A 15,400-nucleotide genomic window follows, 5' to 3' on the forward strand; every position below is an offset into this window, starting at 1 on the left:
ACCTCCTCTGGACCCTTTCCAAGGCCAGCACATCCTTCCTTAGATACGGGGCCCAAAACTGCTCACAATACTCCAAATGGGGTCTGACCAGAGCCTTATGCAGCCTCAGAAGTACATCCCTGCTCTTGTATTCTTGCCCTCTCGACATGAATGCTAACATTACATTTGCCTTCCTAACTGCTGACTGAACCTGCATGTTAACCTTAAGAGAATCTTGAACAAGGACTCCCAAATCCCTTTGTGTTACTGATTTCCTAAGCATTTCCCCATTTAGAAAATAGTCTATGCCTCCTCCTCCACCTCCAACCCCACCACCAGAGGGATTGGGACTCACTGGATATAACCTATTCAAACAGCTAGAACAGGCATGATGGCCTGAATGGCCTTTTCCTGAGCTATAAGATTCTGATTCTATTGAGAGCTCCAAATTCTGACGTTTCAGTAACTGCAGCCGGGTGGGTTCAGGAGATGCAGGAAAAAGGCAGGATCTTTGCTCGCTCAATTTCACCTCAAACATTTCTGATGCACCTTTTGAATTTCAAGCTCCATTAACAGGACTGTCAGATCAGAATATGCAATCGGTTTCCTGATCTTTCAGTCTGTTTGAAGGGTAGAGGGCAGTTTAATTCCATCCAGTCGATACGCACCTGTGCCGACATTCGGAGAGACGATCGGGGTCCACCGGGGTACCGCGGAGACATGAAGGGCTGTGAGGGACAAAGAGAAACGCGTCACAGGAAGAAACCTCCAGTCTCAGAACCCTACCTTTGACCCTGTAATCCACATTTAAATTAGTCCTACCAAAATGAATCACCTCACATTTATCAGGGTTAAACTCCATTTGCCATTTTTCAGCCCAGCTTTGCATCCTATCTATGTCTCTTTGCAGCAATGTTTACCAAATCCTTCAAACATCTCCCAGCAACATCGCAAAGCTCTACACCAATTACCAAACTTATCCCAGGACAGCTACAGCACGGGGTTAGATACAGAGTAAAGCTCCCTCTGCACTGTCCTCATCAAACACTCCCAGGACAGGTACAGCACGGGGTTAGATACAGAGTAAACCTCCCTCTACACTGTCCCCATCAAACACTCCCAGGACAGGTACAGCATGGGGTTAGATACAGAGTAAAGCTCCCTCTACACTGTCCCCCATCAAACACTCCCAGGACAGGTGCAGCACGGGGTTAGATACAGAGTAAAGCTCCCTCTACACTGTCCCCATCAAACACTCCCAGGACAGGTACAGCACGGGATTAGATACAGAGTAAAGCTCCCTCTACACTGTCCCCATCAAACACTCCCAGGACAGGTACAGCACGGGGTTAGATACAGAGTAAAGCTCCCTCTACACTGTCCCCCATCAAACACTCCCAGGGCAGGTACAGCACGGGGTTAGATACAGAGTAAAGCTCCCTCTACACTGTCCCCATCAAACATTCCCAGGACAGATACAGCACGGGGTTAGATACAGAGTAAAGCTCCTTCTACACTGTCCCCCATCAAACACTCCCAGGACAGGTACAGCACGGGGTTAGATACAGAGTAAAGCTCCCTCTACACTGTCCCCATCAAACACTCCCAGGACAGGTACAGCACGGGGTTAGATACAGAGTAAAGCTCCCTCTACACTGTCCCCATCAAACACTCTCAGGACAGGTACAGCACGGGGTTAGATACAGAGTAAAGCTCCCTCTACACTGTCCCCATCAAACACTCCCAGGACAGGTACAGCACGGGGTTAGATACAGAGTAAAGCTCCCTCTACACTGTCCCCCATCAAACACTCCCAGGACAGGTACAGCACGGGGTTAGATACAGAGTAAAGCTCCCTCTACACTGTCCCCATCAAACACTCCCAGGACAGGTACAGCACAGGGTTAGATACAGAGTAAAGCTCCCTCTACACTGTCCCCATCAAACACTCCCAGGACAGGTACAGCACGGGGTTAGATACAGAGTAAAGCTCCCTCTACACTGTCCCCATCCAATGGAAACTCAAGCCCTGTGCCTCCCCTTCCGTCTCCCCCACTCTGATGTTGGACAGCACTTACCTGACCGTGGGGGCCCATGATGGGGTTGTTGGGGTTGTGCGGAGGTGCCTGTGTGTGAGGTGATGGCTGTGATCCTGGAGGCCCCTTTAACAGAAAGAAATTAATGATGATTAAATGCAGCAAACATGGTTTATTTATTAGTGTGACAAGGCAGGCTTACATTAACACTGCAATGAAGTTACTGTGAAAATCCCCTAATCGCCACACTCCGGTGCCTGTTCGGATACACTGAGGGAGAATTTAGCACAGCCAATGCACCCTAAACAGCACGTTTTTGGACGGGAGGAAACCGGAGCACCCGGAGGAAACCCACGCAGACACTTGAGTTATCAAATCTTAGCCACATCCGGGGTATATGTGTTTGGCCCAGCCTCAGCTCCCAGGATCAATGCATGAGTGATTGGTTCAGATACCGCAGTGTGGTGGCTATCGACCTGGACTAATTTAAACTAGACAGGCTGGGAGATGGGAACCTGGAGGGAGATTCAGAGAGGAGAGGAGAAACAGGCAGAGCCAAGTATTAACTGATAAGGAGGGTCTGTCAGAGAGTTGTAGAACAGGGAAATAGTCAGTCATTCAAGTCAGCAAGGGAGGAGAGGTCAAAAGCCTGAATCAGGGTTAATGTAAATGTGTGTGAATGCACGGGTCAAAGATGGAATCTCTCTGGCTGGAGGTAAGGAACTAAAAAGATGCAATAACATTGATTGGTGCAGTATACAGACCACCAATGAGTGCAAGAGATGTCGATAAACAAATGAGCAAGTAATTATAATAATGAATTAATTATCCAAATAGCAACTGGGACAGGAATCGTGCAAAGGGACAAGGAGGGCAAGAGTTCCTGGAGTCTGTTTAGGTAATTTTGTAAGGAGTCTAACGACACCAGGTTAACCTGGTGTTGGACTCCTTACTGTGTTCACCCCAGTCCAACGCCGGCAGCTCCACATCATAGGTAATTTTGTGCAGCAATATAGTCCCGGTCCAATGAGAGGGCAGGTACTCTCAGACCTGGTTCTGAGGACCGGGTTGGCCCAAGTGGATCGAATAACAGTGGGAATGATCATGTTTAGATTGCCATGGAAAAGGAACAATTCTGGATAATTAACTGAGGGAAAGCAAAATTCGATGGGATGAGGATGTACCCGAGTCAAGTGAGTGGGAATTAAATATTGGCAGAAATGGTGGTGGCTGAACAACGGACCACCTTCGGAGAGACAGGGGGCGCTCTTACCGGCCCGGCCTATCACACTGGCCCATCGGTACGACAAGCCGGCAAGATCCGGCAAGAGGCGAGAAACCTGCTTCGCGCCGGCCACGTTCCGCCAGCGAACTCACTCACCTTAACCTCGCCTGTGGAGGCCCTCATGGGTGAGGATCACAGATGGTCCCCAACATCAGGAACCTGATGTGGGGGAGGTGCATTGTCCGTGGGAGTGGGGGAGTGAGAGATCTCCCAGGGCACTGTGTACATTTGTGCACCATGCACTGGGAGAGCGGGGCACATGCGCAATAGTGGCCCTATAGCTCAGCAGCCGGCTTCCTGGCACAAAGAGACTCCATCCACTCCCCCTACTGGCAAGAATCATACTTTGCCTCTTTTCTTTCCTAAGTGGCATCTGGGAGCTTGCCCGAAAAATGAGTACGATTCTCTCCCATTTTCACAATTATTCGGAACTTTGAATTTTTTTTGGTACGATCGTCCCCATAATATTTCAGGCAATGTCAAGGGGACCGATAGGACAAATAAATCTATAACCCCCTGGATCACAAGAGAGGCAGAGGCAGAGATGAAAAGGAAGAAGTCTGCACATGACAGATGTCAGGTAGAAAATGCAATGGAGAATGAGGTTGAATCTAGAAGAAGCAGTGGGGAGGTGAACAAACTAAATCAGAAACGCAAGGAGGGTGCGTGAAAACTCACCAGCGGTTAATATAAAAGGAAATCCTAAGGTCTTCTATAAGCATGTAAATAATAAAAGGGCAGCAAAAGAAAGAGTAGGGCTGATTCGGGATAAAAAAGGAGACTTGCAAATGGAGGTAGGAGAAATAGTGGTGATATTAAATGAGTATTCGACATTTATCTTTACAAAGGAAGACAATCCCACCCAGACCCTATCCTTATGACCCCATAGCTAATCCCCCTGACACTAAGGGGCAATTTAGCATGGCCAATCCACCTAACCCACACATCTTTGGACTGTGGGAGGAAACAGGAGCACCCGGAGCAAACCCACGCAGACACAGGGAGAACGTGCAAACTCCACACAGACAGTGACCCAAAGCCAGAATCGAACCCACGTCCCTGGCGCTGTGAGGTAGCGGTGCTAACCACCATGCCGCACAACTCTTGCTGGAGGTTTTTGGGGCGGTAACAGAGAAGATTGATCAGAGCAATGCTGTTGATGTGGTGTATATGGATTTTCAGAAGGCATTTGATACAGTTCCACACAACAGACTTGTGAACAAAATTCCAGCTCTTGGAATGAAAGGGACGGTCGGCAACTTTGATAAGAAATTGGTCGAGTGACAGTGAACACAGAGGAGTGAGAAAGGTTTGTTTTAGAGATTAGAGGGAGGTTTCTAGTGGAGTTCCCCAGGGGGCAGTGTTGGAACTCTTGCTCTTCCTGATGTATATCAATGACAGTAAGAAGTCTCACAACACCAGATTAAAGTCCAACGGGTTTATTTAGTAGCAAAAGCCACTCGCTTTCGGAGCGCTGCTCCTTCATCAGGTAAGTGGGAGTTACGTGATGAACTCAGGTAACTTTCAGTAAGTGGGGAACTCACATTTGTCCGGATTAAACTCCATCTGCCATCTCTCCGCCCAAGCCTCCAACCGATCTATATCCTGCTGTATCCTCTGATGGTCCTCATCACTATCCGCAAATCCACCAACTTTTGTGTCGTCCGCAAACTTACTATTCAATCCAGTTACATTTTCCTCCAAATCATTTATATATATTACAAACAGCAAAGGTCCCAGCACTGATCCCTGAGGAACACCACTTGTCACAGCCCTCCATTCAGAAACGCACCCTCCCACTGCTACCCTCTGTCTTCTTTGACCGAGCCAGTTCTGTATCCACCTTCCCAGCTCACCTCTGGTCCCGTACGACTTCACCTTCTGCACCAGTCTGCCATGGGGGACCTTGTCAAAGGCCTTACTGAAGTCCATGTAGACAACATCCACTACCCTACCCTCATCAATCATCTTCGTCATTTCCTCGAAAAACTTCATCAAGTTAGTGAGACACGACCTCCCCTTCACAAAACCATGTTGCCTCTCACTAATATGTCCACTTATTTCCAAGTAGGAATAAATCCTGTCTTGAAGAATTCTCTCCAATAGTTTCCCTACCTCTGATGTGAGGCTCACCGGCCTGTAATTACCTGGATTATTCTTGCCACCCTTCTTAAACAAAGGAACAACATTGGCTATTCTCCAATCCTCTGGGACCTCCCCTGTAGCCAGTGAGGATACAAAGATTTCTCTCAAGGCCCCAGCAATTTCCTCCCTTGCCTCTCTCAGTATTCTGGGGTACATCCCATCAGGCCCTGGGGACTTGTCTACCTTAATGATTCTCAAGAACCCCAATACCTCCTCCTTTTTGATCTCAACATGACTCAAACTAATCACACATCCTTTCCCAGATTCATCATCCACCAAGTCCTTCTCTTTGGTGAATACTGATGCAAAGTACTCATTTAATACCTCGCCCATTTCCTCTGGCTCCACGCTTAGATTCCCGCCACTGTCCTTCAATGGGCCAATCCTCTCCCTGGCTACCCTCTTGCTCTTTATATTTGTATAAAAAGCCTTGGGAATTTCCTTAATCCTGCTGGCCAATGCTTTTTCGTGACCCCTTTTAGCCCTCTTTACTCCTTGCTTAAGTTTCTTTCTACTTTCCTTGTATTCCACACTTGCTTCGTGTGTTCTCAGCCTCCTAACCTTGACAAATGCTTCCTTTTTCTCTTTGGCTAGGCTCACAATATGTCTCATTATCCAAGGTTCCCAAAACTTGCCATACTTGTCCTTCATCCTTACAGGAATGTGCCGGTCCTGAATCCCTATCAACTTACACTTGAAAGCCTCCCACATGCCAGATGTTGATTTGTTGGCCAGAATTCTCCAAAGTTGCATGCCCTTTGGCGTGTCAGCTACGACTCTCACCAACTTTTACAGATGCACCAAAGAAAGCATTCTTTCTGGTTGTATCACAGCTTGGTATGGCTCCTGCTCTGCCCAAGACCACAAGGAACTACAAAAGGTCGTGAATGTAGCCCAATCCATCACACAAACCAGCCTCCCATCCATTGACTCTGTCTACACTTCCCGCTGCCTCGGCAAAGCAGCCAGCATAATTAAGGGCCCCACGCGCCCCGGACATTCTCTCTTCCACCTTCTTCCTTCGGGAAAAAGATACAAAAGTCTGAGGTCACGTACCAACCGACTCAAGAACAGCTTCTTCCCTGCTGCTGTCAGACTTTTGAATGGACCTACCTTGCATTAAATTGATCTTTTTTCTGCACCCTAGCTATGACTGTAACTTACATTCTGCACTCTCCCCTTTCCTTCTCTATGAACGGTATGTTTTGTCTGTATAGCGCGCAAGAAACGATACTTTTCACTGTATGATACAATAATAAATCAAATCAAATCACTGCCAGCGAGAATGGAGAATTTGGTGCTCAGCCAAAATTCTGGCCAATAACGGGGTTTCCCGTTGTACACAGCCCTCGCTGCTGGGAAATCCACGCAGGGTTGCGCCGTTGGAGGGACCGTAAGATCCCAACAGTGTTGATGTCAGCAAGATTTTGGTGATCTATTTTGTGATTCTGTCTGTGGAGAGGCTGCAGAAAATACAAATTACCACAAGGGGGCAGAGCTGTCTGCAGAATAAAAGCAACAGCACTTAAACAATAGAGTGTCTGAGAATCAGGAATAGCACGAGACCGAGGGGAAAGAGGAAATAGCAGAGAGCCAGACACTAGAGAGAGGACATAGAGAGAGACAAAGAAAGCAAAGTGAGGGAAACAACAATATCAGATGGTTCAAGATGGAGTAAGAATGTCGATTGGAGAGAGAGACTGAGAAAGAGAGAAAATAAAGATTAATTAAAAAGGATTGAAAGATGGTGTGAAGCAGAAGGAGAGATGGAGAGGAGAATGAGAACATGAGAGAGAGAGAGAGAGAGCAAAGATAGGAGGCGGGGATTAATTAGAGAGAGTGAAAGAGAAAGGAATAGCGAGGAGAGAGGGATTGAGAGAGGGAAAGGGGGATTGAGAGAGAGAGAGGGGGGGATTGAGAGAGAGGGGGGGGGATTGAGAGAGAGAGGGAGAGAGGGATTGGGAGAGAGAGAAAGGAGGATTGAGAGAGAGAGAGAGGAGGATTGAGAGAGAGAGGAGAGGAGAGGGATTGAGAGAGAGAGGGAGAGAGGGATTGAGAGAGAAAGGAGGATTGAGAGAGAGAGAGAGGAGGATTGAGAGAGAGAGGAGAGGATTGAGAGAGAAAGAGGGGGCTTGAGAGAGAGAGAGAGAGAACAAATCCTATTGATCATCCCACAGTTGTCACCGGAAGTCCATTCTTCACCTGTGATCCGACAGTGTTAGTAGATATTGAACTGCAGAAGGAACGAGGTGATGTCTGGGTGACCAAGCTGGGACCCTTAAAAGATTCAATTTGAATCTCAGTTTCTGCATGTTGAAAGCTCTTTATCGACACAAGGCTGTTGGTTATAGGTTTGTGAATGGGTCAGTTTCCACCTGATGCTCTGGGGAATCCTCGTTTGCCCACTCCCTCCGTGTACCCGAACAGGCGCCAGCGCGTGGCGATTCGGTGATTTAACTCTGCAACTTCATTGCAGTGTTAACGTAAGCCAACTTGTGACACTAATAAATAAACGTTAAACTAAACTTCACAGCCCCGTGGGTGCCAGACCTGCCCCTCACTTATCGGTACGGTGGTTAGGTTGTGGGTACCTGGAAGAAGCCGGGGGGCAGAGGAACCCCCGGAGTCCCCTCGCTGGGGGTCATGTTTCCCAGGACAGGACTGGGTGCTGCTGCGGCACTCTGTAACAAAAACACAAACAATGGCTTAGAATCCACACCGATCCCAACCTCTCCCCAACACAGTCAGAGGAATGTACCAAAGGCCATCACTTAGTCACTGGTCACAAATACATCATAGCCTCAGGTAAATGGCCTCGATCTTAAACTCCCAGAGGAAAATGGAAAGAACTGCCACCCATTCCAGTCATAAACTGGAATCTAATCGAGGAAACCAGGGAGAGGATATAGAATAACTAACTAACAGAAAGCTAAGAGTGGGGGTAAATGGGTGTTTTTCTGGTTGGCGATCAGTGACTAGTGGTGTGCCTCAGGGATCAGTGTTGGGACCGCAATTGTTCATGATTTACATAGATGATTTTGAGTTGGGGACCAAGTGTAGTGTGTCAAAATTCGCAGATGGCACTCAGATGGGTGGAAGAGCAAAGTGTGCAGAGGACGCTGAAAGTCTGCAAAGGGATATAGATAGTCTAAGTGAGTGGGCGAGGGTCTGGCAGATGGAGTACAATGTTGGTAAATGTGTGATCATCCATTTTGGTAGGAATAACAGCAAAATGGAATATTATTTAAATGGTAAAAAATTGCAGCATGCTGCTGTGCAGAGGGACCTGGGTGTCCTTGTGCAGGAATCACAAGGAGTTGGTTTGCAGGTGCAGCAGGTAATTAAGAAGCAAATGGAATTTTGTCCTTCATTGCTAGAGGGATGGAGTTTAAAAACAGCGAGGTTATGTTGCAGCTGTATAAGGTGCTGGTGAGGCCACACCTGGAGTACTGTGTGCAGTTTTGGTCTCCTTACTTGAGAAAGGATATACTGGCACTGGAGGGGGTGCAGAGGAGATTCACTAGGTTGATTCCGGAGTTGAGAGGGTTGGCTTATGAGGAGAGGCTGAGTAGACTGGGGCTATACTCATTGGAATTCAGAAGAATGAGGGGAGATCTTATAGAAACATATAAGAGTATGAAGGGAATAGATAAGATAGAAGCAGGGATGTTGTTTCCACTGGCGGGTGAAACTAGAACTAGGGGGCATGGCCTCAAAATAAGGGGAAGCAGATTTAGGACTGAGTTGAGGAGGAACTTCTTCACACAAAGGGTTGTGAATCTGTGGAATTCCCTGCCCAGTGAAGCAGTTGAGGCTACCTCATTGAATGTTTTTAAGGCAAGGATAGATACATTTTTGACCAGTAAAGGAATTAAGGGTTATGGTGAGCGGGCGGGTAAGTGGAGCTGAGTCCACGAAAAGATCAGCCATGATCTTATTGAATGGCGGAGCAGGATCGAGGGGCCAAATGGCCCACTCCTGCTCCTAGTTCTTATGTTCTTATAACAGATACCCGGGAGTGAGTTACAGACTGGAATCTAATCGAGGGGTTCAGGGTGGTTTATATATAGAATAACAGATACCCGGGAGTGAGTTACAGACTGGAATCTAATCGAGGGGTTCGGGGTGGTTTATATATAGAATAACAGAGACCCGGGAGTGAGTTACAGACTGGAATCTAATCGAGGGGTTCGGGGTGGTTTATATATAGAATAACAGAGACCCGGGAGTGAGTTACAGACTGGAATCTAATCGAGGGGTTCGGGGTGGTTTATATATAGAATAACAGATACCCGGGAGTGAGTTACAGACTGGAATCTAATCGAGGGGTTCGGGGTGGTGTAGGAGGTGAGGGAGTTGAATGTAACTTTGTCGCTCTGCTGTTAGAAGCTGCTATCTTTCTGTTGCTGACAATCTGGAATCTATTTCCAGGTTTAAGTTTATCTTATCGTTTTGGAGTCACGGAGGATCCCAGTCACCATCCTGGGTGGAGGGAGGGGAAATACAGAATGTGTTGGTGGGTGCTGAGGAATGTGGTGCAGGTTTCGAGTGAGCCAGACACTGGTGAATGTGTTAAACACGGGAGAGTGGAAGAAACAGAAAGCAACCTCTCTCCATAAGCACCATGAATCTGTGTGAGCAGTGACTCACTCACTACACCCCCTACCCTCTCCCCTACCCCCCGACAACCGTCCCCAGGGTGTGTATAACATCATTCTCTGCTTCCTGCAACTCCCCAGCCAATCAGCCAATGTTTTTTTGAGACCAGGTCATGCATACTAATCAGAGCAAAATTCAAACTGCTACGAAAGCTGCTTCCCACTGAATTGGAACATCAGCATTGTTCCAGAGAATACCCCGAAACACAGAGAATACCCCGAAACACAGAGAATACCCCGAAACACAGAGAATACCCCGAAACACAGAGAATACCCCGAAACACAGAGAATACCCCGAAACACAGAGAATACCCCGAAACACAGAGTACCCCGAAACATGCTGCAACTGTGTGGGCACAAGACTGGGCACTGCCCACCTTTCCACATCTCCATCTGCCCTGGTCAGCTCGGAGCTCCTTCACCCAGGGGGCATTTGCCACTGAGATATTTAACTGTGATTGGAACCATAGCCAAGTGCCACCTCCTGCAACCCCCCCCCCCCCCCACACACACACTCACAGACACACTCTCACACACACACACCCCGACAGACACAGACACACACAGACAGTGACAGAGACACAGACACGCATAACACAGACACTCACAGACAGACATGCACTCAGACATACACCCCGACAGACACAGAGACACACATATACAGGGACAAAGACACAGGCACGCATACACACACACACATATAGGGACATGAACACAAATACACACAGAAACATATAGGGGCATGGAGACACACATAAACAGACGCACACATGCACAGGTATACACAGGCGCACATACAGACACACACAAATACATCCAGAGAGATGGTGACACAAACTTACACGCACGCACGCGCACACAGACGCACTCACAGACAGAGACATACATATACACACACTCATAGGCTCAAACACACAGAAGCATACAGTGACATACACATCGATACACACACACAGACCCACACATGCAGGGACACACACACACACACACACACACACAGAGACACACGCCGAGACAGACACACACACGCCGAGACAGACACACACACGCAGAGACACACACACACACACACACAGACACACACACGCAGGGACACACACAGAGACACACGCAGAGACAGACACACACACGCAGGGACACACACACACACACACAGAGACACACGCAGAGACAGACACACACATGCAGAGACACACACACACGCAGGGACACACACACACGCAGGGACACACACACACGCAGGGACACACACACACACGTAGGGACACACACACACACACGCAGGGACACACACACACACACGCAGGGACACACACACACGCAGGGACACACACACACGCAGGGACACACACACACACACGCAGGGACACACACACACACACGCAGGGACACACACACACACACGCAGGGACACACACACACACGCAGGGACACACACACGCAGGGACACACACACACACAGAGACACATGCAGAGACACATACACACGCAGGGACACACACACGCAGGGACACACACACACACGCAGGGACACACACACACACGCAGGGACACACACACACACGCAGGGACACACACACACACGCAGGGACACACACACACGCAGGGACACACACACACACGCAGGGACACACACACACACGCAGGGACACACACACACACGCAGGGACACACACACACACGCAGGGACACACACACACACGCAGGGACACACACACACGCAGGGACACACACACACGCAAGGACACACACACACGCAGGGACACACACACACGCAGGGACACACACACACACGTAGGGACACACACACACACGCAGGGACACACACACACACGCAGGGACACACACACACACGCAGGGACACACACACACACGCAGGGACACACACACACGCAGGGACACACACACACACACGCAGGGACACACACACACACACGCAGGGACACACACACGCAGGGACACACACACACAAGCAGGGACACACACACACACGCAGGGACACACACACACGCAGGGACACACACACACGCAGGGACACACACACACGCAGGGACACACACACACGCAGGGGGACACACACACGCAGGGACACACACACACACACGCAGGGACACACACACACACACGCAGGGACACACACACACGCAGGGACACACACACAGAGACACATGCAGAGACACATACACACGCAGGGACACACACACGCAGGGACACACACGCAGGGACACACACACACACACGCAGGGACACACACACACACGCAGGGACACACACACACACGCAGGGACACACACACACACGCAGGGACACACACACACACGCAGGGACACACACACACACGCAGGGACACACACACACACGCAGGGACACACACACACACGCAGGGACACACACACACACGCAGGGACACACACACACACGCAGGGACACACACACACGCAGGGACACACACACACGCAGGGACACACACACACGCAGGGACACACACACACGCAGGGACACACACACACGCAGGGACACACACACACGCAGGGACACACACACACGCAGGGACACACACACACGCAGGGACACACACACACGCAGGGACACACACACACGCAGGGACACACACACACGCAGGGACACACACACGCAGGGACACACACACACGCAGGGACACACACACACGCAGGGACACACACACACGCAGGGACACACACACACGCAGGGACACACACACACGCAGGGACACACACACACGCAGGGACACACACACACGCAGGGACACACACACACGCAGGGACACACACACGCAGGGACACACACACACGCAGGGACACACACACACGCAGGGACACACACACACGCAGGGACACACACACACGCAGGGACACACACACACGCAGGGACACACACACACGCAGGGACACACACACACGCAGGGACACACACACACGCAGGGACACACACACACGCAGGGACACACACACACGCAGGGACACACACACACGCAGGGACACACACACACGCAGGGACACACACACACGCAGGGACACACACAGAGACAGACACACACACGCAGGGACACACACACACACACAGAGACACACACACACAAGCAGGGACACACGCAGGGCACACACACACGCAGGGACACACACACAGGGACACACACACACACAGGGACACACACACACAGGGACACACACACACACAGGGACACACACACACACAGGGACACACACACACACAGGGACACACACACACGCAGGGACACACACAGAGACACACGCAGAGACAGGCACACACACGCAGGGACACACACACACACACACAGACACACGCAGAGACAGACACACACACGCAGGGACACACACACACGCAGGGACACACACACACACGCAGGGACACACACACACACGCAGGGACACACACACACACGCAGGGACACACACACACGCAGGGACACACACACACGCAGGGACACACACACACACGCAGGGACACACACACACACGCAGGGACACACACACACACGCAGGGACACACACACACACGCAGGGACACACACACACACGCAGGGACACACACACACACACGCAGGGACACACACACACACGCAGGGACACACACACACACGCAGGGACACACACACGCAGGGACACACACACGCAGGGACACACACACACACACGCAGGGACACACACACACACGCAGGGACACACACACACACGCAGGGACACACACACACACGCAGGGACACACACACACACGCAGGGACACACACACACGCAGGGACACACACACACGCAGGGACACACACACACGCAGGGACACACACACACGCAGGGACACACACACACGCAGGGACACACACACACGCAGGGACACACACACACACGCAGGGACACACACACACACGCAGGGACACACACACACACGCAGGGACACACACACGCAGGGACACACACACACACGCAGGGACACACACACACACGCAGGGACACACACACACACGCAGGGACACACACACACACGCAGGGACACACACACACACGCAGGGACACACACACACACGCAGGGACACACACACGCAGGGACACACACACGCAGGGACACACACACACACGCAGGGACACACACACACACGCAGGGACACACACACACACGCAGGGACACACACACACACGCAGGGACACACACACACACGCAGGGACACACACACACACGCAGGAACACACACACACGCAGGGACACACACACACGCAGGGACACACACACACGCAGGGACACACACACACGCAGGGACACACACACGCAAGGACACACACACGCAGGGACACACACACGCAGGGACACACACACGCAGGGACACACACACACGCAGGGACACACACACACGCAGGGACACACACACACGCAGGGACACACACACACGCAGGGACACACACACACGCAGGGACACACACACACGCAGGGACACACACACACGCAGGGACACACACACACGCAGGGACACACACACACGCAGGGACACACACACACGCAGGGACACACACACACGCAGGGACACACACACACGCAGGGACACACACACACGCAGGGACACACACACACGCAGGGACACACACACACGCAGGGACACACACACACGCAGGGACACACACACACGCAGGGACACACACACACGCAGGGACACACACACACGCAGGGACACACACAGAGACAGACACACACACGCAGGGACACACACACACACACAGAGACACACACACACAAGCAGGGACACACACGCAGGGCACACACACACACGCAGGGACACACACACACACAGGGACACACACACACACAGGGACACACACACACACAGGGACACACACACACACAGGGACACACACACACGCAGGGACACACACAGAGACACACGCAGAGACAGGCACACACACGCAGGGACACACACACACACACAGAGACACACGCAGAGACAGACACACACACGCAGGGACACACACACACGCAGGGACACACACACACGCAGGGACACACACACACGCAGGGACACACACACACACGCAGGGACACACACACACACACGCAGGGACACACACACACACACGCAGGGACACACACACACGCAGGGACACACACACACGCAGGGACACACACACACGCAGGGACACACACACACGCAGGGACACACACACACGCAGGGACACACACACACACACGCAGGGACACACACACACACACGCAGGGACACACACACACACACGCAGGGACACACACACACACACGCAGGGACACACACACACACA

General features: G+C 51.1%; 1 protein-coding gene across 1 annotated transcript in view; it reads right to left on the reverse strand.

Moving 5' to 3' along the window:
- ssbp4 (single stranded DNA binding protein 4) overlaps positions 1 to 15,400 on the reverse strand; it is a 153,161-nt gene that overhangs the window by 41,596 nt on the left and 96,165 nt on the right. The window contains exons 5-7 of the mRNA XM_078198546.1: positions 8,037 to 8,126; positions 658 to 707; positions 316 to 329 (exon numbers count right to left, since the gene is read on the reverse strand). Of these exons, the coding sequence (XP_078054672.1) occupies positions 316 to 329; positions 658 to 707; positions 8,037 to 8,126 (154 nt within the window). The remainder of the gene's footprint in view (positions 1 to 315; positions 330 to 657; positions 708 to 8,036; positions 8,127 to 15,400) is intronic.

Source organism: Mustelus asterias, chromosome 26 (assembly GCF_964213995.1).
Source record: "Mustelus asterias chromosome 26, sMusAst1.hap1.1, whole genome shotgun sequence".
Taxonomy (NCBI): domain Eukaryota; kingdom Metazoa; phylum Chordata; class Chondrichthyes; order Carcharhiniformes; family Triakidae; genus Mustelus; species Mustelus asterias.